This window comes from Bos javanicus, chromosome 18 (genome assembly GCF_032452875.1).
Source record: "Bos javanicus breed banteng chromosome 18, ARS-OSU_banteng_1.0, whole genome shotgun sequence".
In the NCBI taxonomy this organism is placed as follows: domain Eukaryota; kingdom Metazoa; phylum Chordata; class Mammalia; order Artiodactyla; family Bovidae; genus Bos; species Bos javanicus.
In genome coordinates, this window is record NC_083885.1 from 32,885,761 (window position 1) to 32,912,637 (window position 26,877).

Below are 26,877 nucleotides of genomic sequence, written 5' to 3' on the forward strand. Positions count from 1 at the left end.
ACAAGAAAGGTCTAGGCACAGGAAGCAGAGATAAATAAAACAGCAGCTGTCCGCACAGAAGAGTCACTCCAACATATTTATCATCAAAAGTAGCCATACTTGGAGCATCATATAGACATATTTTCCAGCAAACTGCCATCGTTATTAATGTAGCATTAAAATTTTATGTTTTATATGTTGTACTATAAATGCAAATTATAATCTCATCCTTCTCAGGTATAACAATTAAAGATGCTAAAGACTGATACATTTGAGGACCCACTACATGAGCATCCATAGCATAAACCCATGCTTCTGGACTGTCAGCAGAATCCTTTGACTATCAATGCCTGCATATAATTCTTAGAAACATTACTCCGGTCTATTTTAAGTTAAAAGTAAATGGCAATACACTAAAATGTTAATATTAGCTTTTTAAGTGTATAACAAATGGGTTAGAAATATACACAATGCTTATGTCAACTCTAGTTGTTTACTATCACCTATCACTGACAAGGATACATTAATAATTAAATTCTACATGATCTCTGTATATTAGTGCATTACTCGTGTGGAAACCATGTTCCCTTAAAATCTTTTGGGAACACGTGCAAGCTTTTTCTGTCTGTAGATGTAGCAACATTTACACTGGAAATCTAAGAGAGTGTCGTGGAAGCTTTAAGCCCTTATCCTTTTCTGACCCCGATGTTTGTATTTTTTTCAGCAATATTCTTCAACTCGCTGAGCCTCGTTTTTCTTGTCTGTTAAATAATTTGGTAGGTTCAAATTTGTCCTTCCTAACATGAGTCCTTGAGATAACGAATATTGCAACTAGAGTCCCTCCAGCAATTTTAGTATCTCAAAAACTTAGATGCAACTCCACATTTATCCTTGGCAAAATTAATTGGTAAATGCCTTTGATGAAATCATAGCAAGTAGCCCCCTAAATTGTGATCCAAAGCATAGTGTCTACAAACAAATGATCACATAGGTAAGTGGAAATTATATTCGGTAAGCAGGCAAAATATCTGATTGGCAGGCTATGCAATATAATATTATACACACACACACACATATATGCATATATTTGATAAATTTCAACTGTATTAATATAAGTGGATTTTTTGTAAATATTTTGCAAACATATGGGGGTATACTATGGAAAAAAGAAGGGAGTTTGAGGTATAATACTGTGGACTGACAGTTTCATAGGATTTTAGTGTTTATTCTAATAAAAGGATCCTAGAATCAAATTTGGTACACATGGAGTGAAATATTTGGTGTAGGTTTTGGCTGGCATATTCGTTCACTCTTTTTGTTTGCTATTTGTTTTCTGTAAGGATTTGCAGAACCTCCTTTTTGGATGTTAATGCCTGTTGGGAACCTCGAAGCTCAGCAGAGGAGGTGGGGATGTGCCACCTCCCAGACATACCTGAGCCTCATCAGTTCCCACCCCCACCACCCCCAACCCTGCACAGAGGTCTTCAAGCTTTGAGAGCTGCCAGTTTTTAAAAGTCCTCAAGTCCTATGGTCTCTTAATTTGGATCCACAGTTGAATTTTATGATAAAACATATTTGAAGATACATTTTTAAGTTGAAGTTGAGTTTTAAGAACTGATATCAAGAGGAAAGTTGCAGTCTAGGATTATATTTATTGCTGTGACATGGCGCAATACAAACAAAAGCAGTCACAAGTATAATTCATTGGGTGCTAACTACAGGCCAGGCCATGTGCAGTATGTGACATGCTGCAATACAAATAAAAGCAGTCATAAGCATAGTTCATTGAATGCTAACTACAGGCCAGGCAATGCACAGTGTCTACACTGCACAATAGTCTTGTTAGGTGGCCCATTTTATATTTTAGAAAACTGAGACTCAAAAAGGTTTCAGCCAGCAGGCCTGGACTCCTTATTTACAATGTGTCACAAATCACAACGCCATTCCATGGTACCTGTCTGTGCTTCTACTGAAAAGTAGGGTTGTCCTTCCAGGATGCTGTACACTAACTTGGCACTGTTTCCATAGGTGGGGTCATCTGCGTCTGAAGCTGTCACCTGGATCACTGACGTTCCTTAAAAGTGAAATATTCATTAGAGACAATCCCTCCGCTTTTCAAATTATATGCTAGTTTGCAAATTTTGTCTTAAGATTAAAAACTAACGAGAGCCCCAATATGCTTTGATTTTCCAGACTGAGATGCAAAAGTAATTTCCCTTCCTCCCCCCTCCCTTTTTAATCCCCATAGTTTAAAAATGAACTTTCTATATTCATAGTGCATCCTACTATGCTTAGTAGTTAAAATAATAATGTGAACATTATTGCAAAAACATTCTAAGGCCCATGCAACTGGAATGTTCAGTATATGAAATAATTAAATAAAAATCTTCCCAAAGAGTATAATAAAGGATAATTAATGATGAATTGCTTTTCATGAAAGGACAGAGTGCAGTCTTCCATCTGTAGCAGAGCAATAAATACATCATTTTATTGTTGCTTTGCATGTAATAAAATGGCTGCTAATACTACATTTTAATTAATTTATGGCCATAAATATTGTACAGAATGTTGTTCCCTACTGGCATGAAAATTGCATCTTCCCACCTGCAATGGGTCTAGTAGTCACACAACAGAAATCACCAGTAGACATCTGGTGAGATCTAAGGCCAGCAATTGCGAGCCACAGTGGAAAGAAACCAGGGAATTGAAAGAAGCGGGGATTCTGTTTTTCGTAGGAAAACCCTTTATTCCTTTACGGTTCAGAATGGGGCAGGGGAGACGGTCAAGGGAGAGAGCTGGTAATTATAGAATCCCTCTGTGCCAAGCACTGTTTGGGGCATGTTCCAAGTATTCCGCCCCTCTGCTAGGTGCTTTCTACGTTCATTGCGCTTGTGAGGTACTGAGTGTGACAGGTAGGAAGTTCTGCAGGCTGTTTTGCAAAGTGGGCCACTGTCAGAGTCAGGATTCTAACCTCTACCCAGCAAACAACCAAGCCCAAGTTCTTTCCGTGACAGTTTCAACCGAGGAGCCAGGTTCCATGTGAGAGGCAAGGCAGCCCATTTATACAGCCCGTCAGCCCTCTGATCTACAAGTTTGCTGGTGATTTTCACACAGTGTAAGAACAAATTTTACTTTTTAAAAAAATTCTGTAATTCATTTTTTCATACAAACAACTTTTGGGGGAGGATTCATCCCACAAAACTAGGTACTATTCTAAATCATGGACATTTGTAATGGCATTAATAAGCTCTATTTTCTATTTTCATGGTAGAGCTTGTGAAAGTATTATTTTTTATGCTTAATTTGCTTCAAGAAATCCACTAAGTTCATTAAAACTCTTTGTATTTTACATCTATGTTTATTTAACCCTCATCAGAGTTTACATTATCCTCATGTTATAGATGACAAAATGAAAACTGAGAAAGATGTAAGCTGTTGTCTGGGTTGACCTGGTTGGTCAGAGGTACAGCCATGATTCCAATCCAGTACTTTCTGACAGCAGACAACTCTCATAGGCCACGATGCAAAGTCTGATATTAATCCTTAAGCACTAAGCTGCCCCAAGACATGGGGTCAATGAAAATTCCCCTGGAGCATCCTTTTTGGTGACTGGCCTTTTCCCCCTGGCTCAGCTGCTGACACTGTTGTCCTCTATGTAATGATTTCTTTGATGTCTGCTGCTTCTCATTAAAAGTCCCCAGGTTACTACTGAGAAACTAAAGAATTGGGCAAGGCAAAGACAAGACAGAATAGGCCCAGGTGAGTTTTTATAAAGTATGAGAAGGGTTTCACGTTAGTTGGAGGAGAAGAGGGCTTTTTTTTTTTTTTTTGCACCACAAGCTCTATATGCAAAGTGGAAGGAGTAGTTTTTTAAATCTTTATTTGGCTGCCCCCAGTCTTAGGTGCTTCATGCAGGATCTGTCGTTGCGGTGTGCAGACTCTCTGGTTGCGGCTCATAGGTTTAGTTGCTCCAAGGCATGTGGGATATGAGTTCCCTGACCAGTGATTGAACCCACATCCCCTGCATTGCAAGGCAGATTCTTAACCACTGGACCACCAGGGAAGTCCCGAGGGGTAGGGTTTTAGAGTTACTTCTGTATCTAACTTTCTTGGGCAAATTGATTCTCAGTCTCAGTGCTTGGTTTTCTCATCTGTAAAACGGGCAGTTAGGCCCTGATGATCCTTAAGCTCATCAGAACTTTAAATCTCTGATTTCATAACCATACTTACTCCCTGATCAGAACAGCCCTGGTCACTGTCTGAAAAGCAAACCCTTCTTACTATGAGGCATGCTTCTAAAAAGCAAGCACAACAATCTGCATTCTATAAAGTCAAACAAGCATTATTGCCAGGAGAACTGTCCACTAACAATGTTAGGTGTCTGTATGCATGATGAGAGACATAGCTGCTTCTGAATTATTCTAACAGATGGTGACACAGTGTCATGGTGAGGTGTATATCCTGGATCCACTTAATAGCTCAGATGACCTTGAATAAATTATAATTAACTTGTTTCTAGCTTTGGTTTCCCATTTACAAAATATGTCAAATAGGACCTACCTCATTGCAAAGATGAGTCACTGAAAAGATTAAATGCAACAGGGCATGTAAATCATTAATGAGCACTGTGCTGACATGCGACAAACTCTGCCGCTATTACTTACTGAACACCAACATGCGCTAGTGACCAGACGTCTATTATTTATAATCCTACATGAGTCGAAACTTTTAGTCCCATTTTACAGAGGAGAAACTCAGGCTAAGAGAACAGATGGAACTGATTCCAAGTCAAAAGGTTAACAAGCACCAGGGCCAGGATGGCCTGAGTTCCATCCCATTTTTCCTATTCTTCTATGCCTCCTCATCTTTTGTAAGGTTACAGTTTAAAACATCAGGGCAATTTAAAATATTTGAAACTTCAACTATATACATGAAATGTTTTTTGTTTGTTATTTTGAACATAGAAGCTACAGCATACATCCTACATCCCGACTTGGGAGAATGGGCCCAGCCCACCCTCCCGCAGAGACAGCGCGCCTGCAGGTGGAGCAGGTCCGTCCCCCCTCCCTTACGCACCCACGTTGGACCTCTCGGGCACGTTGGCGTGATAGGTCTCGTGTAAGAACTCAGGAGGGTTGTCATTAATGTCCTGGACCTTGACAATGAATTCCGACGGTGGCTCCAGGGGCCGGTTGGTGTCCCTGTCCACCGCCTGAGCCATCAGCGTGTACTGGGCTCTCTCCTCTCGGTCCAATGTCTTGGTGGCATGAATGTTCCCTGATTTGTCATCAATCACAAAAATGGTTCCGGCTCCTTCACCTGAGAGAATGTATTTAATGTTCCCATCACCAGAGTCAATATCGGAATGAAGCTAGGAAAAGAGAAATGGAGACTTGTAATTCCATGACGGATGCTCTGGGGAGGTAGAGACACACTCACATGCTGTTTGCTAGAATACACTGTTTACACGCAGACATACACACACACTGAGAGGGAGACACTCTCAACCCATTTACAAATGAAGAAATGTAATCTTAGAGAAGATGTCTTGGCTAAGGGCACATATGGGGAGCAGTGAAGCCAGAGTCCAGAAGATTTGAATTTTAAGACTGATGCTTTCCATCTCCCTTTCCTATTACATATGCACACATATGAAACACATATAATACACATTAGTAGAGCTATTTTGAATGAAATATATGCATATTATAGAAAGTAAAAGACACACATTTGAGCAAGAAGTAAATCTTGTAAGTTCTGATTGCCACGCCTTCATTTTCCCTGTAAAAGACAGCTCTTGTTATCAGTGTCTCATGAGTCCTCTAAGACATATTCTATGCATATGCCAGACTATCTATACAAATACATGTGCTCCGGTTTATTTTTACACAATAAAGTGCACAGTGCACACACCACTCTCAACTCTGTTTTCCTACCACAGTAAATTCAGAGGACCCTTCCAAACTGGTATATATGTATTGATCTCATCCATTGTATAGAGGTCATTATTTCAGTTTTCTTCCAAAGGACACTAAGGTTCCAAAGGACGCCAGGCTTTTGTTACCGCAAACAATTCACTGATCAGGATTTCTGGATGACCGGCTGTGTGGCACAGAAAGTATGAGGCTCTGGGGATGGACTCTGCCTGGAGGACCTCCCCCATTCTCCTCATAAGCACGGAGTGCATGGAGAGGGCGGATAGACATGCAGCTTCTTAGACTAAAGAAAGACTAGTTCCTTGAGATTTTCCCCTCCTTTGACAAAGCCCAGCAAAATGATGGAACTCACCTAAATCCACACTTGGCAGGGCCAGGAAGTCATCCAGGTCACCTGACCACCCACTTGTGCCTTCTGCCTTACTCTGCTGTGTTTTGTAACATGGAACTCCCCTAAAGACCACATCCAATTTTCCCATAGCAATAAAGTCTTTATTGTACTTTGTTGTCCAACCTAAATTTCTGCAGCTATCATCTTAATCTGAGTTCTTCTGCCCTCATTTTACCCTTTATGGGAAAAGATAAGCATTACTTTCACTGTTCTCATAGGCTTCAAGAATAGGCAGTTGGATAAAAAGCCCTTGGTTCTACCTACTACCTAAGAAAACCTAGTGTAAACTAAAAAGCTTTATTCTCAGGGAAGTAATAATGATAATAATACTTATTACTTAAAATTATTATCTTAATGTTTATTATAGTGCCATTTTAATATTATTATTAATGTGATTTTAATTATTATTATTATCATGAAACCAAGACCTAGAAAGCTTGCCCAGAATCACAAAGCAGGATAGAATACATTGCTTTTTAAATTTTTTTGCATTGTTTCAATTTTCCCCAAAATATCTAATGGATTTGCATTGCCTCAGTGAAACACCAATTATTTCAGCACAGAGGGATACCTGTAGGTACAAATTACATTTTGATTTTAGTCTACAGTGCTTATTAGGGGGAAAAAAATACTTTCCTTCAGAACTTGTTATTCATGACAAGCTATGTGTTGTCATGAAATTATGGCTAAACACTTCTTATGAATAATGCAGTTTATAACATACAAAGTTATCTGAATATACAGAAGCTCCAAAGGATGACTCAAATTGCCCCAATCTTCATACAAGTTTCCACAGTAGAGGCAGACAGTCTTCTGGCTGTCCTCCTAACCCCCCATAATTGTTTATATTTGTTTGTTTTCTCTGCCTCAGACTTGGCAAAAGTCAGGAGCTCAGCCATGACTGTGGAATATGGAACAAGGAAGTCAATGCAACACTTCCTTTAATGGGAGTCTAGACAAGGAATGTTTCTAGGGACCTTTATATATTACATATGAATTTGGGAAGACTCTTGGGAATTAAATTTCATGATCAACCAAGTAACTGAAACATTTAAATATAGTGCTCATTTATATTTTTTATCTTGTTTTCAGAGTTCAAAGTTGGATATAGATTCCCTTTTGCCCTCTCCAACAACAACTAACCACACAACTAACAATGACGTTTATTAGTTTGGACACAAAAAGCAGTTTGGAAACCCATTCAGTTCTATCAAGGGATCAGTTGCTGAGGCAGACACAGCCAATTCCTAACTCCCAAGACTGAGGCCATCCCCTCAGCAGAGCACAGCATGATGCAGACTCTGCTCCCTGCAGATCTAAAAGTCCATAGTTTGCCAAATTCCACATTTTCAGAACATCCTGCTGCTGCTGCTGCTAAGTCGCTTCAGTCATGTCCGACTCTGTGTGACCCCATAGACGGCAGCCCACCAGGCTCCCCCGTCCCTGGGATTCTCCAGGCAAGAACATTGGAGTGGGTTGCCATTTCCTTCTCCAATGCATGAAAGTGAAAAGTGAAAGGGAAGTTGCTCAGTCGTGTCCGACTCTTCGCGATCCCATGGACTGCAGCCTACCAGGCTCCTCCATCCATGGGATTTTCCAGGCAAGAGTACTGGAGTGGGGTGCCATGGCCTTCTCCATCAGAACATCCTAAATCACTCAATTTCAAATGACACCAAATCAAGGTTTTTAGGGAACAAGTCATCTAGTCTAATCCTCCTATTCATGGAGAACTAGAGATCAGCATTATCTCAAAGGGAAGTTCCATAGGCTCTAACCACTTTCTTTCTTTTTCTTTCTTTCCCCATCCAATCTGACATCTGGTTCATTCTCACATGCCTAGATTTTCCCCTCCTCTTGTATCTGCCGCTGCCTTTTAGTAGATACAATACCTGCTTGCTCCATAGAGATGCCCTCTAGGTCCTGTGTCTTTTGCCCTCCCCACCCTAACACACATCCTGCTCCCTACGGAGAAAGTCCCTGTGGCCAAAGTTCTATTTTCTCAGAACAATTCACAGACACTCTCCACATTGTTCAAGCCACACAGCTCCTGCTGTGGCTCAAGTCTCTTCTTCCTCTCTGGGCATAGAGACTATCTCCTTGATGGAAGGAATTCTATGTGCCAATCATTTCCCTGTGCTCCATTTCTCAAGGGTACTTCTACTTTGGGTGTGATCTTTCCATTTTGGATATAAATGATGAAACTGCTCTGGTACATCTCTTCAGAAAGACCCTTTTCCAACCCTTAACAATATTATCAGGACACTAATATGAACCTCTTCCAAAGATGTCAATTCCATAAATATGGAATGGTAGTTCCATGTTAAGCAGCAACTAAGATAACTTCGTTGGAATCTATGAGGCTCAGAAATGAGAACCCCACAAATCTGCTCTTGTCCCTCTCCCCTTTCACTAGATAACTCCTGCTCATCTTTCAGGTCACAAGTTATTACTATCATCTCCATGAAGCTTCCCTTCATGCTTCCTAAACTTTGCCACGTAAATTCATAATCACTTTTAGTGAATTTCTTTATTATTCTACTCCTTATCTTAGTTTTTTTTTTTTTTTAATTGCTTAGATAAGTGTCTCTTTTTCCACTAGCCCCTGAACTCTTTGGGGCCAGGGACTATTCTACTGCAGTTTACCATTTGCCTCCCTCTTACCTTCACATAGCAGGCTTTCTGCTCTTATGTGTTATGTATCTGAAAGATGGCTGTATGTTTTACCACAAGTGATAGCTGGCAGTCAGTTTTTCAAACATATTTTGTTATTTTGTTTGTTTTTATTTTGGGTTTTGAAATTCGGCTGCATGGCTTGCAGGATCTCAGGTCCCCTATTAGGGACTGAACCAAATCCCCCATCAGGGGCTCCTCAGGGAAGGTGCCAAATCCTAACCCCTAGATCACCAGGGAACACGCCCTCAAACATATTTTGGACTCTTTCTACCCTTGCACTTTTGGAGGGGATACTCAGAGAATGCAGGATTTCTCAGCAGTACTAGGACTCTCAAGCCTTCTGAAATGGGTTTTTCCATCCCTGAGCCCAACTGGATAGAATCCCACCCATTCCCATGACGCATCCATTCATCTTGTCAAATATTCACAGAGGTGTCCCCAGAAGTGGGCTTTGGTGTCAGAACCTGGGGATACAAAACTGACCCAGTTCCTGATGGAAGTGGCTCAGGGTCCAATGAGGGAGACAGAGGGATACACAGACGTGTGTACTACAGGGGAAAAGCCATGAGGAAAATAGTACAGAGCATTGTAAGAACACAAAGGAAGGCATCCTCGCTGGGGTTTGGACGTCGTGGGGGAAATGCCCCCAGTTGGAGAATGGTTAAATAAATAATCATCATTTCTATTCAAGAGACTACTGGGTAGCCATTAAAAATATAGTTTTTAGGGTATAATATCAAGTGGAAACAGAAGTGTTCTTAACATGGATGCCTAGGAATTAAAAAAAAAAAAAAGCTGGAAGGATGAATGAAGAGGATGTGGTGGCTTTTAGTGATGATCAGACCACTGCTACCTTCCCTCCTAGATTTTTGTTTTGCCAGGACCCCTGTCTGGAGAGGGTGGGGAGTGAGAAGTGAGCATGCAGTTAGAGCAGCCTTACCCTGCCCACGAGCACAGGGTCGGGTCCCGTGTATTCCTCTATCACGAAGAACTGGTTCCAGACCCAACCCCTCTTGGAGCGCTGCAGCACCTGGCCCTCCTTGCCCTTCTCGTGGTGCCCGTGGAACGAGGGTCGCAGGTGGCTCCTCCGGTCCGTGGCGAAGGCCTGGCTGTGGCACAGCATGCCCAGGCACACCAGGGCGGCTTGTAAACAGTAGTTCTCCTTCATTTTTGGTTACGTGGTAGGCACAGGAGAATGCGGCTGTCACCCCGTCCGCCGACCGTGCGGCTGCCTGGCGGATGGCGGCCTCCCCAGACGCGTCACGCAGACCTCACTCGGGCTGGAAGGTCTCTCCTCGCCGAGCACATCACGTCAGGGCTGCCCACGTCCCCGGTCGGCCTCTGCAGGGAGCAGGAAAGGTCAGATTAGTCACAGGTTCCATCCCCACTTCCATTCTATTCTGTAAACACTGACCCACGCTGGACGCCGTGAGGGCTTTGCGCTGGGTACTGAGGAGGCAGATGCCAGTGAGAAATAGTCTCCAGGCTCTAGCCAGTTCACCACGCAGAATAAGATAAAGGTACAGGAAGAAACCCCTCAAAGTCTATATGAGGATAAAACGTGTGTGCTGTGGAGTCCAGCTGCCCAAGTCTGAGAGTCAGTTTTACCAGTTACTTAGCTCTGGGTTTAGGGTAAGCCAACACTGAGCCCAGCCTGCTCATTTATGAAATGGGCCGGGGAATCCTACTCAGTAAAAGGTACAGATCTGAGTCATAGCCCTAAGTCTCTTAGCCCAGACCTCCTATGTGGTCAGCACTTCATATTTATCTGTTATTATTATATTAATGATCGTGGGACTTCCCCTGGTGGCTCAGATGGTAAAGCGTCTGCCTACAATGTGGGAGCCCCGGGTTCAAACCCTGGGTTGGGAAGATCCCCTGCAGAAGGAAATGGCAACCCACTCTAGTATTCTTGCCTGGAAAATCCCATGGACGGAGGAGCCTGGTGGGCTGACAGTCCATGGGGTCGCAGAGTCTCAGACATGACTGAGCGACTTCACTTTCTTTCTTTTCATTATATTAATGATAATGATCATTCTTGGCTGTGTTTTTGTAGTAGGGAGGCCTAGGGCACTATGGGCCTTCCACAGAGGAACACATAGTTGATGGGGATTGAGAATGGAGATGGCAGAGAGTGGGGACTGTTAAGGAAGACTTCCAGAAGGATGGGATGGAAGGGCTCGACTGTCAGATGAGTTACTGTGATAAGAGTGGGATGGATCGGATGTCCAGGTAGAAGGAACGGCGTGCCCCAAAGCACAGAGCTGTTCACAAGCACAGTACCTCCCAAGACTGTTCAGCTTACTGGATGGTATTACGGAAGGAGGAAGCCAGCAATGACTCCTAGGATATAAGAGGTCAAGGTAGACCCTGAGATGGTCAGTGATGGCCACTAAAACATTTGTCATTGAAATAATGGGTCAAATTTGCATTGTTGGGTCAATATAGTGTCAATTCAATAAGCACAATTTGCTTTTGTCTGGTCACATGTCCACCCAAGAAGATGAAAATCCCACCTTAACCTGACAGTCTTTCTAAGCATACTCTGTAGGCTCCCTTAACAAGGAAAAACAAAATAAAACAGCATTCCCCACCAACTGGTCCAAAGGTCATGTTCCTGGCACTGGGCCATAACTCTGCTGCTCATCGACAGTAAGGATGAGCCACTAACACATTTCCATGCCTCTGTGGTTTCTCCCTTATAGTCATTCTAGTCCTCTCTCCAGCACTCAGGTTCTTCTCTCTGATCTTTAACTCCTGCCTCAGGTTTCTTGGCTTCTTTATGGGACTGTCTTTCTGGTGCCAGAAACTTATTCTTCCCCAAGGAACTTCCAGTCCTCATTCTCCTGTCTTAGAATCCCACACCTTCTTTTGAACAATCATCATCTCCTCTTGCAACACCTCTCAGACACAAGTTGGAGCCTGAGTTCCCAGAACCAGATGGTCCTCACTACCACCCTTACCTGTAACCTGAGGGGCTCTCAGAAAGTTGCTGGGCATGGAGGCTGCAACTATATTTCAACCCCCATGGGTCTAAATGAAATTGGTGAGCTTCTTCTTTTTTTTTTTTAATTGAGAGGTATAGTTGATTTACAATTGTGTCCATTTCAGGTGTATCGCAAAGCAATTCAGTTATATGTAGCTGTGTGTGCACATATTAATGTTCTTTTTCATATTATTTTCCCTTATAAGCTATTATAAAACTGAATATAGTTCCCTGTGCTATACAGTAGGTCCTTGTTAGTTTATCTGTTTTATATATAGTAGTGTGTCGATGTTAATCCCAAACTCCTAATTTATCTCCCTCACTCCATTTCTCCTTTAAGGGAACTCCATTTCCCCTATAAGGGGAAGAAACTATAAATTTGTTTTCTGTGCCTGTGGGTGTATTTCTGTACATTAAGTAAGTTCATTTGTATCATTTATTTTAGATTCCACATATAAGCAGTATCATGAGGTTTGTCTTTCTCTGTCTGCTTTACTTCACTTGGTATGATAATCTCTAGGCCCAACCATGTTGCGGCAAAGGGCTTTATTTTATTCTTTTTAATGGCCAAGTAGTATTCCATTTATATGCCACATCTTCTTTATTTCTCTGTCTCTGGACGTTTCTTTAGGTTGCTTCCAAGTCTTGGGTATTGTAAATAGTGCTGCAATGAACACTGGGGTGCAGGTATCTTTTCAGTGATGGTTTTCTCCAGATATAGGCCCAGGAATAGGATTGCAGGTAGTCTTATTTTTTGTTTTTGTAAGGAACTTCCATACTGTTCTCCATAGTAGCTGTACCAGTGAAATTGGTAAGATTCTTGAATGTTGTATGAATAAAAACCATCACCTAATTCTTTGCTATCTGATTTGGACAAAGTGGTTGGATGGGGAGAGAGGTGAACAGAAAGGAGACAGTATGCATCTTGGCAGAGTGGAATATATCTAGATTTCGAGGTTGGGTTGACCTGAACTGAAATATTATTGTATACTTCAGTCTGGGTGGCCTTGCGCACATTGGCCAGGCACTCTGAGGCTTCAAGGTCTAATCTGAACAACGGGGATGACGAGAACTGGTGCACACATGTGGGGCTAAAGACAGAGAGAGAACTGGGCACACACTGGGTCTCCTCCTCTCTTTCCAGAGCTCCACAGTCCAAGTCTGTGGGCCTCACTCAGCAGAAGGAAGTGCTCTGATCTGCAGGTGGAGATGCCCTGAAGACAGGGGTGAAGTGCTTTCTCTAAGAGAGGAATTGAGGAATAAGAGTTACATGGAGATACCAGAGCCATCTGTCCTTAGAAGTCTCAGAAATAAGGGAACTGGTGAATTCTACTTTGCTGGTGAACAACTCCTTTTCTTCTGAGGCTCTTTCATTTCACTGACCCAAGCCTTTCTGATGCTTTGTATGTAATATGGCAAAATGGTATCTGGAGAGGTCACACATGTACAGTAATTCCAAGTATCCATCACTGCCCTGAATACTATTTTGTGATGTATTATGTAAGTCCCTTTTCAAGGAATAAGGACTTCAGTATTTGTTGTAGACAGACTCCAGGATATGTTAAAGGCTGTGTAGAAACGAGAGAAAGATTCAGGAGGCAGTGTGGTCACTTAACAGCTTCTCCCGCGACTTGGGCGTATCAATACTACATCAAATTCTGCTTCTTGTAAAGCAAACTGACTGCATGGAAGGGACCAGGAGGAGTTAAATCCTATAGTGAGGTAATGTGAAGTCATAGGAAGATGCCTGCATTTAAGTCAGAAAGCCAAAGATATGATTAAGCATCTTCCACTTAGCTCGCGGTGGGGCATGCCTCAGCTCCGAGAGTGGCAGCTGTGCCTCATTCTCTGTAAAGGGAAGCCATTGGGTGACATTTTCTACAGGTGGTTTCCAGGTTCAATTCTCATTTGGGTGAAAGATTTTGGAGGCATTTCTGATTCATAGCACCATCTCCTTACTAGACTGGTTGCTTCTTAATGGTTGGGATGATATCTTATTCACAACTGGGTGGCCAGTGCCTGAGCAGGACACCAGTAAAAGCTAAATATATGATTTGAACCCCATACTTCAAGTACAAACTTGATAATGCCTCCATAGAATCTCAAGAGGAAGAAATAGAAAAGTAAAAGCATATGGTGCAACAAGATCTCTGCCCATTTCACACCACACCAAGTATTAAGTGTTCATTCACACAGTGATAAATTATTCTTGCATATACTGTGAAGAGTATTTGAAAGAAAGGGTTTAATTAAAGTTGATATTTCTGCACCTCTTTCTTCTGGCTGCCATTTTGCTGTAAAGCACAATTATTTCTGACACTAAATGTGTTGAAACTAGATGACAACTTTTTTTTTCTTTATAAAAAATTTCTAGATTGATACTAACAGATTTAAGTTTTCATGTGACCAATAAACGATAAATGTCACCCTTTGTTAAAAAGGTGATACATTTCACCCTTTGTTAAAAAGATGAAATTATCTATTTTCTTCTGTTGGAAAGAATAGCAAGATCAACTTGCTTTTAAAAGTAGTTCCTTGAAACCATTATTTATAAGTGCTTATATGACTGTGTGTATTATATAAAGTTATTTTAATGGTAAATCTCAGGTATGTTAAGATGAATTTTTAAGACATTGTTTTTTAATTCAATTTTGGAATGAAAATTTACTGAGCAAAATCTTTTCTAGCCATTGCTCTAAAATCTTTATAAATAGTAACTCATCTATTAATTTCTATAACAAACTTATGAATGGGGGACTGTGAATATTCTTATTTTAAAGGATGGAAACTAAGATCTGGGTAGGTTAAGCAATTTATGCAAAGTTATGCTTCTGATAAATCACAGCACTGAGTCTGAGCCCATGACAGCTGGCTCTGGAGTCTGTCTTTAACCAGTGAGCAATACCGGCTGTCACCACTTGTTGGCTTCTGAGGTTCGTAAGGGAATGATACGGACACTGTGACAGAAATAGAAACCCAGATGCAGTGAACCAATAGGAGAACTAGGTTTATGCTCCTAATATGATTATGATGAAAATGGTAATAACAGTTAACATTTGCCCAGTCTTATTGTTTGCCTGGGCTTCCCTGGTGGCACAGATGGTAAAGAATCTGCCTGCAAAGTGGGAGACCTGGATTCGATCCCTGGGTTGGGAAGATCCCCTGGAGAAGGGAATGGCAACCCACTCCAGCATTCCTGCCTGGAGAATCCCATGGACAGAGGAGCTTGGAGGGCTACAGTCCATGGGGTCACAAAGAGTTAGCCATGGCTGAGTGACTAACACTTTCACTTTCACCTCTTTCATTGTTTGGCTATCATTCTTCCAAGTGCTTTCAATGAGTTGAGTCATAAATGTTCATAATAACTCTACACTGCAGTATTATTGTAATCCCCATTTTACAGATAGGTAGTCTGAGGCATACCAACATGAAGTAAGTTGCTCATAGTTACAGAGACAGCAAATGGAGGAGCTGAGATATGAATACTGGATGGTTAGTTCCAAGACCTGCATTGTTATCCCCCACAATGCACGTGATATTGCCTCTCTAAGAAAAGACAGGAAGCCACATATATACACATATCATAAGACAACAGTCTCACGATGAAAACAATTTAAGTTTTGGTGGTAAGGGGTAATATGGTAACTAAAATGTTAAAACCAAACCAGAAAGAGGAAGATAAAACATTTTATAGCAGTGATCAAAGTGAAGATGAATAGGAGGTAATTATATCGGTTATCTGATTCTGTGGTACCAGTATATACCAATATAACCAGGTTATATAAACAGTTGGCCAGTTAACAGTATAACCAGTTAACCAGTATACAGGTTATAACAAGTCCTTGAATAGTATAACCAGATCCTTGAACAGCACCACTACACAAAAGTAAATCTTTGACTTCTTATTTTTAAACACAGTTTCAGAATTTTCAAATGTATAGGTTAAAAAGATGTGTTCAGAAAGATTATTATTAGTATTATTTAGAAATGCTTCTAAAATCTAGAGATCTGGTTGATATATGCAGTGGTACAGAGTTTGCAGGAATCATGCATAAAAGCAGGGGACAGCCCTCCTAAGAAGACCTTGACATTGGCAACAACTAGGGAAATATATCAATGTTCTAATTGGTTTTAATAAAGACCCCCCCACAAGGCAGTTCTTGAACAGTCCTATTAAAGCACTTTCTAGCAGTATGCCAGAAATGTCTAAGCATTGAAGTTCTACTAAAACATATAGGAGGACTTTATGATAGAAGCATATTGCTTGGAAGGAAAAATAAATGTTGTTGAAAGTCACAGAAGTAATAACATGACAGGAAAATGGATTTGCAAAACCACCAGCTCTTAAGTGGAAGGCTCGCCCCTCTATCTTGAGAGCAGATAGCCCGTCATGAGCTACTGCGCCTTGAGCATAAAACTCTCTCGCTGTGCTTGCTTTTGTCTCCGTAAAAGAAAATGACATAGACGGGTGTTTAAGTATATTTGGACTCCTGCTGGAAATTGTTATCGGGTAGAGAAAGAAAGACGAAAGCGCTTAGCACAAAGCAAGCGGCTTTGGTTTTTTAGCGTTCTCCTCCCCCACGGAGCTGGAAAGATCAGACGGCTGACCTGTTCTTTTCATTTCCAGGGAGTTAATTTACAGTTAAAGGCAGGTTATCATTACATTAAGAATATTACTTAGCCCACGAGAGCTCAAAACCTTATTCTGCAAGTGCTCTGTCCTCCTGTCAGGAGCTCAGGGGCTCTGGTCCCCACTGCAACAAACACAGCTTTGTAACCAATCGGATTCCATTATGCAAATTAATTCAAGCATATTTTATTCCCAGTTCAGATCTCATCACTCAGCACTGAGCTGGTCTCTAGTTTCAAATCAAATCACAGGAATTATGCCATGTCTGTGGAAATCACAGAGAATGGAGACAGGAAGTAGTACAGGAACTACTGAATCACATTTCTTCCCCCATTTCTACACTTGGAGCAAAGCATAAGCTTGTAGTAGTAATCACTTCTGCTTAGGTGCAAAATACACAGCAGAGATGCAAAAATAGGCATTGCGTATGTTACTCTATCTCCAATACCAAATTCAAATGTTAAAATAGGAAGCAAATGGGGACCCTTATCAATGACCATGATGTTCTGTAAGGGCAAGTGGAATGTTTAAACCCGCTCCAATGTAAATTTGATTCTCTGCTTCTAGAGATAGAGAACCACAGGAGTGTCAGCTTTGAAAGTGAAAAGATCACTCCCTGCCTGGTGTTGGGAAGGCCCGGGTCCAAATCGCTCATCACTTGTGGGAGATATAAAATTAGGTAATGAGAGCTGGAATTATCCTCGATGAGGTACTTGCTTTTTCTGTACTGCGGGGCAGTATACTCAGGGCTTGGTGTACAGCATTTAATTGCATTTCCACTACAACTATATGTAAATATCACCCATGATATTATCTGCAAGGAAACCAAGGCTCTAGGCAATTAAATAAATTACTCAAGGGTACACCCTGAAACACTGGCAAGGCTGCACTTCAAATTCAAATTTATATGACCGCAAAACCCATGCTCTGGCAATACCTGGCTCCCAAACACTAAGATCTTCAACACATGGAGAGGCAGGATCCATTTCCAAGGATAATCTAAACTCCATATAGTATTTGACATTGAAAAGAATTTTTGTTAGAGGTGAATTTCATTTATTTTAAGTATGTACAATCAGCTTTTATATTCTTAGGCCACAGAGTATCACAGAAATCCAGCTTAAGTCCCCAGACCTCAAACACACAGAATCCCTTGCTGATTATTTATTTATCTTTTCAAGTAATTAAATCATCTCCAAATGATAAGATGACTAAATGCAATGTGTGCTGTGAAGACCTTATTATTTTTGCTCTACTCAATCCTTAAGATCGTCTTTTCCTCACTGTAATATTTTTAAATGTTAATCATTAAGATGAATGAAATACATTGACCCATACAGGAAATAACATTGTCACCAGTGTCATCTTGGGCTATGAAACACCCCATATGAATGTGTGGAAAGAGAGCGATCTTATTTTCCATTTTTCTTTTGCATGAGTGAAAGTATCAGAGGGAAGATCAGGGCAAAAATGGTAATGATAAACAGATCCTCAACATAATGTAATGTCATTGGTGGTATCAAAGGCCTATGTGTAAATCCCTCTTTGTCTCAGAGCTGTGAAAATCTATATATAAAGTTTTCTTTATTTGCTGGTTCCTTCAATCAGCAGTAACTTTTCTCAGTGTCACACCTGAGTTGGTCTCTGGGGAAACATAGCTGCAATGCGTCTCTGATCTGTAGACTCAAATGATGGTGAGACAGTTGTCTGAGCAGATAGATGATGGTATGCCATGACACGTGCAGACAGGACTGGGTATCAGAACACAGAGGCATCAGTGGCCACTCTCTGCAGATGAATCTGTAACATATCCCTCCTGCCTTTTGGAACTTGCCTACTCCTGCCTCTTCCAAGTGTTAACAAATATGTATATTAACAATCTCCCACATCTGGAATTTCTGCTCTCACCCTGAGCCACGGCTGATTGAACCACATGTAGTCCAGTGACACAACCAGACCATAAACCAACCACAGATTGTTTCAAACTGTGTAACCTGGTCAAAATGATAACCTGGGTGAGTTAGATTCACTGGGGAACTTGAATGAAAGGAAACAGAACCATTTGCCAGTTAGTAAGGGAGCTGAAATCCCATGGACAGAGGAGCCTGGTGAGCTACAGTCCATGGGGTTGCAAAGAGTCAGACACGACCTAGTGTCTAAACAATGAAGGGAGCTGAAACAGAAAGGTCAAGAGGCATACAGGCGATGGAATAGCAACAAAGTGATATCTGATGGCCAATGTTTTGGTAAAATCAAGGTATGAACAAGGTATGAGAAACCAAACAGAAACAAGCATGGCCTCTGTCCCTCAGCCATGTAAATGGCAGAATGCATGGCCCTTCCTGGTCTCTGAAGATTTTGGCAATCAAGGACTGCCCTCCGGCTGCTGTCTCCATGGGGCCCAGCCTTAATGATAGTCCGTTTCGGAATTTCTGTGAGGTTCTTTGCACTGCCTCCCCATGCATAGGTAACATTAAGCCCCTTATACATGAGCCACCTTAGGTGCTTTTTTATCATCAAACAGCAAACCTAGTTAACTATAATAATCCAGAGGAAAAGTTAGGTGGTTCTTCCTCTGGTAGAAGGTGAAGTAACATAGCTATGGAGATCATTTGTTCAGATGTACAAAATGCCTTTTTTTTTTCTCTCTCTCTGAATTCCCAAGGCATATTGAGCAATAGGGAGAAAGTGAAGTCATTCAGTTGTGTCCGACTCTTTTGCGACCCCGTGGACTGTAGCCTACCAGGCTTCTCTGTCCATGGGATTTTCCAGGCAAAGAGTACCTGAGTGGGTTGCCATTTCCTTCTCCGGGGATCTTTCCGACCCAGGGATTGAACCCAGGTCTCCCGCGTTGCAGGAGACACTTTACCCTCTGAGCAATAGGGAGAGCTCTAGAATAAAAGTCAAGACAGTTTTGTTGTAGGAAAGGTTCTGCCACTGAACAGTTGTGTAACCTTAGAAAAGACACTTTTCATTTGGGACTAAGTTTCCCCTGCTATAAACTGGTAACAGCCTATGAAGGGTCTTCCACATCTACAGGAGCCTGTGAGTCTGTGCTGGGCTGCGACAGAGCAACTTTCCTGGGGTGGAGAGAGGTGAAGATCTCTTTAGAAGGTTTAGAAGGTCTGGATCCCAATGTGCTGGCAGGACTGCTCCACACACAAGTCCAGGAGGCCCCACTTACATCAGATAGAATGTGAATGGTGCCGGCAATGCAGAGCCCTGATAATGTGACAGGCCTGGAAACCCAGCATCAGGGATCCAGACTTCACCTGAGGGACAGTGGGCATCATTAAAAACTCTGGTCAGGAGATTGCTGGAGCCCAAGCTGTCAGAGGTATGCAGGATAAACCAGCGTGAGAAATGGCATTTCTAACAAAATGGTTGAGAGCATGGGCTCAGGAGTCTGATGGGGTTAGAGGATTACAGCTCAAGAGTTTCTACTCACTAGCTGTGTGACTCAGCCTCTGGGAGTTTCCACGCTGCCTTACTGAAAATGTGAAAAACACGAGGACAGTTCTTAACAGGGGAGATCTAAAAGGAAATGAGATGGTTCCCAGAGAGAGCTCTGTGTAGTACTTGACACTGGCTGGCACACAGAAAGTGATAAAGAGGGTACGTTAGGAGTTCTGTTCCTTGAACAAGAATACATAAATATGGACTGTAAGCCCTGGATGCATGAATGTGACGCATAATATACATACAGCAGCATGCCGTACAGTACAAGCCTTACAAAGGGCTCCAGGAGGCTGTCCATTAAAAGGACATAAACACAATAACACTTACAACAGGACTGCTGAGTGCACTGACGCTGCTACATGAGTCCAGGGAGACTCCTGGAGTCACTGCAGTAGTTCAGGTGAGAGGTAGTATGGTTCTGAACTAGAAAATAAGGCCCACATGGAGGCAAAGGGGACTTTCTAGAAACCACGCAGGTGTGAAGGGCTCTGGGACCTGGACAGGTTGAGGATAAAGGATGAGACTGCAGTCTGAGCAGAGAGAGAGAAGACAGCGGTGCTGTTCCTGGCCTCAACAGAAGAACAGACTGGTTTGGGGATAACAAGCATGAGTTTGGTTTTAAACCTATTAAGCTTGTAAAGCCAGTGGATTGATGCTCAAGCGGCGAGCCAAGTCCAAGTTCGGTTTCCAAGTACTTCCGAAAGCAGGTACTGTCAACGTCAGCATTTCTGTTTCAAGTTTGGACACCTTGTTGCCTTAATCAATCCTAGAATCTCAGAACTGGGGGAAGCCCTAGGTAGACTTTCCACTATTAGTCCTTATTCCACAGACAAATGGGAAACTGAGATACAGAAGTGAGAAGTAACTTGCAAAATAGGAGACAACATGAACAAAACCTGAAAGCCCTTGCTGCACAGAGGGAAAATGCAGGGGGAGGAACAAGTATCAACAGTGAAAGGAAATTTTTATAGCATCTACCGTGCCCTTTCCTCACAAAACCCGGCTTAAAAGCAACCCTCCTTTTCAAAAGATTTCTATGGAAACAGCCAGTCCAGGTTCCATAAGGGAACAGACAGTCAGAAATAAGGACCTGGGAGCTCTTTAAAGATGATCTGTGGAGAACTGGAAGAGGAAAAACAATCTACATATTCTCACTCGACTGTGACATCCTGCAGAGAGCCACTGTCCACAAAGTCTGTTTCTTAAGCACAAACAATAAGAGGAGGAATTATCCCACGGTGGCCTTAATAACTGACAAGGGCCTGATGTGGTTTTTCTGAAATAATTACTAAGGCGAGGAGAGAGAGTGCCTCCAATCAGCACCTCCAAGAGCCTTTAGAATTCTGAGAAGGCCAGCCTGTGACCCCAATCCACCTCAGTCCGTGTGCATCCGTCCAGCTTAATCAGCCACCAAACCGGAGTGAGGAAAGCACAGACTCAAGCTGCTTCCAATTATCAGAGGCACAATTTTTTTTTTTATCCCAGCGTGGGTGGGCTGTTCTGGAGGTCTCTTTCCAACGGACCTCCTCAAACTATGCTATCATGCTAAGAGTAGACTAAACTCTGCCATGTTTTTAAATGGCTTTTTATTATTATTATTATTTTGTATCTTTATATACCCCATAGAGGGTCCCCCTCCTTGTTCTCAGAAAGCAGACACCAACAATAGCCTCATAATGATTGCATTGTGGTTCCAACTAATCCAATCTCTGAAACCCACTTCTTTCTTTTCAAGTGCATTAATGTCATTTATCAAAAGGAAGGGGATTTTTTTGAAAAAAAGTTAAGCATAAAAGAAAAGTAATGGGATACAGCAAACTAGTCAAGTGCCTTGTACAGACGTGCACGGAGCATTTTCTGAAGCATATACCCAACGCTCAGACAGGCAGGACTTTCAAAGGCAACGTTAAGTGTCTTTTGTGGGTCTCAGATAATGTGGTTCACTTAATTAGATTTTCTATAATCCCAGGTTAATCCTATTGTGAATTACAGACGTGAGTTCACTTGCCTGGCAGAAACATCTACTGCTACAAATGCATTTCTGGAAAAAATATATACCTTACTTATAATTCATTAGCAGAGTCATTTTTGCAAAGAGACCTACTTCATTTTCTCCCTCCACCAGGTAGAAGAAACCCTTTCCCATTCCTTTGGATCACAATGTCCTTTAAAACAATTTAATTATGTCTTCCTTTTACCTAAGTACTTCCCCGGTGGCTCAAGACGGTAAAGCGTCTACCTACAATGCGAAAGACCCAGGTTCAATCCCTGGGTGGGGAGGATCTCCTGGAGAAGGAAATGGCAACCCACTCCAGTATTCTTGCCTGGAAAATCCCACGAACAGAGAAGCCTGGAGGGCTACAGTCCATGGGGTTGCAAAGAGTGGGTCACGACTGAGCGACTTCACTTCTTTTCTTTTTTCCCTAGGATTAAGTTCCCTACGAGTTGGGGACACAACAGTTAACTTCTCACTGAATACCTTGCCCCTGACTACAGTGATGTATATGCTGACATGAGGGCCCAGGAGGCCTTCTGTCCCTCGTGGAACTTAAAATATAGACTAGTGTCTCTAGAACTTGACTGCATATTAGAATTAACCAAGAATGGGGGAAAAGTGAAAGTGAAAGTCACTCAGTCATGTCTGACTCTTTGTGACCCCTCTGACTGTATAGTCCATGGAATTCTCCAGGCCAGAATACTGGAGTGGGTAGCCTTTCCCTTCTCCAGGGGATCTTCCCAACCCAGGGATTGAACCCAGGTCTCCTGCATTGCAGGTGGATTTGTTACCATCTGAGCCACCAGGGAAGCTTGGGATTGGGGAGGGGGGTGTCTTAAAAATCCCATTGCCAAGGCCTTACTCTAAACTAATTAAAAACAAAGAAACTAGCAATCAATATTTTTTGAAGTTCCCTGGGTGGTTCCAGTGTACATTCAAGATGAGAACCACTCGTCAAGAGTAATACTATCCAATATGGTAGCAATCTAGACACATATAGCTTTTTAAATTTAACTTCATGTAAATTAAGTGAAGGGCGTCCCCAGGGGCTCAGCAGTAAAAGATCTGCTTGCAATGCAGGACTCCTAGGAGACACAGGCTCAATCCCTGGGTCGGGAAGATCCCCTGGAGGAGGGCATGCAACCCACTCCAGTATTCTCACCTGGAGAATCTCCTGGACAGAGGAATCTGGTGGGCTATAGTCCATGGGGTCACAAAGTCAGACAGGACTGAAGCGCCTTAGCACACAAATTATATAAATGTTAAAATTTACTTCCTCCATGCCCTAGTCCCATTTCAAGTGTTCAATGGTGATTTCAGTCATCAAAAAAAAAAAAAAAAAAGTTCTGTTATTCATCAGTGCTGGTCTTGGACACTAAAACATCCTCATCTAAAGCAGAAATGAAGCAGGATGAAGGTGGACAAAGCACACTGCATTTAAAGACCTGCCATGAACTCACTGCCTAATTCCTATCATCTAGACCTCAGTTTTCCTCTCTGTGAAACAAAGGGCTGAGTAAGCTGGTGAATCTCTACGTGACATTAGCAGAATGCCTGAGAAAAACCAAGGGACAGGGTTACAATGGGTGGGGCCACTGAGCCAACTGGCCCCTTGTGAGTGTGCATGCTTTACCCAGGACCGACTCTTCGACCCCATGGACTAAATGCACCAGGCTCCTCTGTCCATGGGATTAACCAGGCAAGAATACTGGAATGGGTTGCCATGCCCTCCTCCAGGGGAACTTCCCAACCCTGGGATCAAACCTGCAACTCCTGAGACTCCTGCGCTGCAGGTAGATTTTATACTGCTGAGCCACGTGAACTGGCCCCATACTCCACAGGAAACAGAACATCCAGCTAAACTGGCCAAAATGTTTCCTTGAAAAGCAGTTCAACTGCATTACAAAAAAACAAAGGAAAAAAAAAAAAGAAACCACTTCTGAGATCTTCATACTTCACAGAACTTGCTGTCTCAGTCCAGGGATGGTTAGTAAATTCCTGCTTCAGTGCCCATAATCTCCCGGTTCAGGAAGGAGGTCCAGGCTTAGGAAACTGTGGGACCACTGACACCCGACAACTCACTTCACCTCTCTGAATCTGTTTTCTGTTATGAAAAGGAGGGCGAAGGATGCATGACCTCCCTGGCTCCCAAGTTAATCTGAGGGTCGAATAAGATAATGGTTTGGGGAGCTCTTTGTCAAAGCATAATGTGGGCTACATGGGTGAAGACAAGCCTGGTGAAACGCTGACAGCAGTGGCAACATCTATTTATTTGAGTAATTTTTTAAAGTTTTGGCTTTTAGCCTTCAGTGGCGTGGATTGTAGATGAATGTAAATGACTTGTTTTTGTGACTTCACTCCTTTTCTCTGATAGGGATATAAAATCTTTCAGATGCTGCAATGGACATGGGCATCCTTTCTGTTTGCCCCCGGACCCAATGGGATTCTATAGTGGTGACTTGTGAGAACACTGTCCTCCTTGTCTAGGGGATGGTGTGTGTGTTGGGGAAAGTGGGATGGCTGATTCCCACAAGGAAAGGTGTGACAGTGTATTAGGGCCCCCAGACTCAATAGGGATACAGACCAGAAGTCCCTCTGCAGAATCTAAGGGTCTTTCAGTTATCCTTGATATGGATGAGTATAGAGTGATCATGGGGAATGTGGACAAAGATGCCAAATGCTCATCACAGGAGAGGGCTGGCTCCCTTAACTGGATGAGTTCTGGGAGGCCACCTTAGCAGATCCTTTATTCACCATTTAACCTCCGTTTGAAAGAGCCCTATCCCTGGAAAAGAGGCGCATGGCATTACTGTTACAAAGTTATCATCTACAAACTAGCTGCTGTGTTTCTGAGAACCTACTATGGGATAGGTGCTTTGCTAGGTGCTATACGTAGATTCTTTACAGCCTCTCTCTCCCCAGCACCTTTGAGAGTTTTGTATTACTGCCTCCTTTGCCTAGATATGGAAGCAAGGGCTAGGGGCACTTCATTTTCAGAGCATTCTGAAACCTGCAGTGGAATTTGAAGCCATATATGGCCCATTTAGAAGCTCTTATCTTTCTGCCTTTGATGATGAACTTCTCTACAATTCTTCTCTGAAGGTCTTAATTTTTCCTTCCAGGGATGTTCAGAGTTCAGTGAGATCTCATTCCACATGGCAACCATTTGATAAATATTTGTAGGATTTCCACAGTTGTTAAATGCTACAAACTTAGGTGAAACATATTCTTTGCTCTCAAGGAACTCAGGTTACTATCTTTTTAGAGTGTGCATTCCCTCTAAGAGTCTTGCAATTAATTCTCCACTTTGAACAGTACCAGTCTGTTAACATTTCCTTAGAGCAACTGCCCCAGCCCTTCCCTAGATGTTCTCCAGCCTGCCCCGCTCTTCAGAACAGTCCTCGAAGGAATGAATCATGATTTCCAAACTCCCCTCTCTCTCTCACACACAACATTTTCCACTTTAGAACAAAATTTTGCTCTACACCCTTCACTGCCTCAGCCTCAAAGAAGGTGCTAATGAGTAATAAGATACAAGCGGCACAGGGAACTAGCTGTAGGAAGACAGCCAGACAATAAATACCTTCCAACAAAAGGAACGAGCCCAACAACATGAGACAGCTCCGTGAGATCTCACGTGCTAACATCGTTGAAAAGATTAGGTATGTCGCTCTTGGAAGGAGGGATTATGCTTTGATGGAGGCAAGTCCCACACATCAATGGTTCACCCAAGGACATTCAAGGTGAGACCCAGACGTATGCCTTCCTCTCAGACAGGAAGACCATCACAGTACCCACACCGCAAAGGAGATTCAATTCAGTTTTTAACAGCAAATGGAAACATGGTGGGTAGGGGAATGACAATAAGTTTTTTAAAAAATAAAATTACATAAACAAATAAAAGTATAAAAACTTTCATCAGTATATAGAGCACTATGGTGACATTTCCCCAGACATGTATGACAGCTCCCCAGGGGAAGCATGTGCAGCAGGGGATGGGCACTGCCCTTGCTCTCAAGAGTCTTACATCCTTTAAGCAAGTACCTCTTTCCAAAAAGATGTTATTGGAAGGGAAACTTGCAATCCGTGATAATGTAAAAAGGGTGCTTCAGTGTCACCCAGTAAGGGGATGTGCCTTTGGACCAGAGCTGCCCCAATCTCACAAGGAGTAGATGAAGACAGAACAACAAACCGGTTATTGTATAAGTCATGAACTTTACCATCAAGGGCTTAGTTAAGCCCTCCCTGAAAGATACCCATAACAGAGATGCCCACTCTTGCCTCTCAAGGATGGCTGCCCAGAGGGTCATAGAAACATGGCCTCATCTCCTCATTCAGTGTGCTCCTATGAATGTGGATCCAACCATGACATTGGGTATCCCAGACTGGGGCCCTCTGCATCCCCAACATTTAAGTTCCCATCCTCCATCTCTTCTATGTATAGATATTTTAAGATCTAAATCCCAGCAACCTAATAATGCTCACCCAGAACTTATAAGTTGGGTGTATGTTTGTGGGGGGGGAAAGGTGGGGAATGAAGATTCAGAATTTGAAAGCTAGTTGATTTGACAGATACACCTATTCAGAAAACACCAACAACCCCAGATCAAGTCAGCTCATTTAAATGAACAGTAGAGATAAACATTCAGAGAGGTCAAAATACACTCAGGATGGCACAGCCGCTTTACCAAGAAAGGAGATAAGACCTAGATCTGGAAACAAATTGGTAGAATTTTGAAAGGCAGAAAATGGAAGGATGGTACTGTAGCCTGTTTCTTATTCCTCCTCCAAAGACATGCTCTCCACAACAGGAGCTGATGGGAAACC

General features: G+C 42.4%; 1 protein-coding gene across 2 annotated transcripts in view; it reads right to left on the bottom strand.

Moving 5' to 3' along the window:
* CDH11 (cadherin 11) overlaps nt 1-26,877 on the bottom strand; it is a 154,308-nt gene that overhangs the window by 40,989 nt on the left and 86,442 nt on the right. For both annotated transcript variants that reach the window (XM_061387410.1, XM_061387411.1), the window contains exons 3-5: nt 9,920-10,320; nt 5,056-5,350; nt 1,934-2,053 (exon numbers count right to left, since the gene is read on the bottom strand). In XM_061387410.1, coding sequence (XP_061243394.1) covers nt 1,934-2,053; nt 5,056-5,350; nt 9,920-10,147 — 643 coding nt within the window. In that variant the 5' untranslated portion in view covers nt 10,148-10,320. The remainder of the gene's footprint in view (nt 1-1,933; nt 2,054-5,055; nt 5,351-9,919; nt 10,321-26,877) is intronic.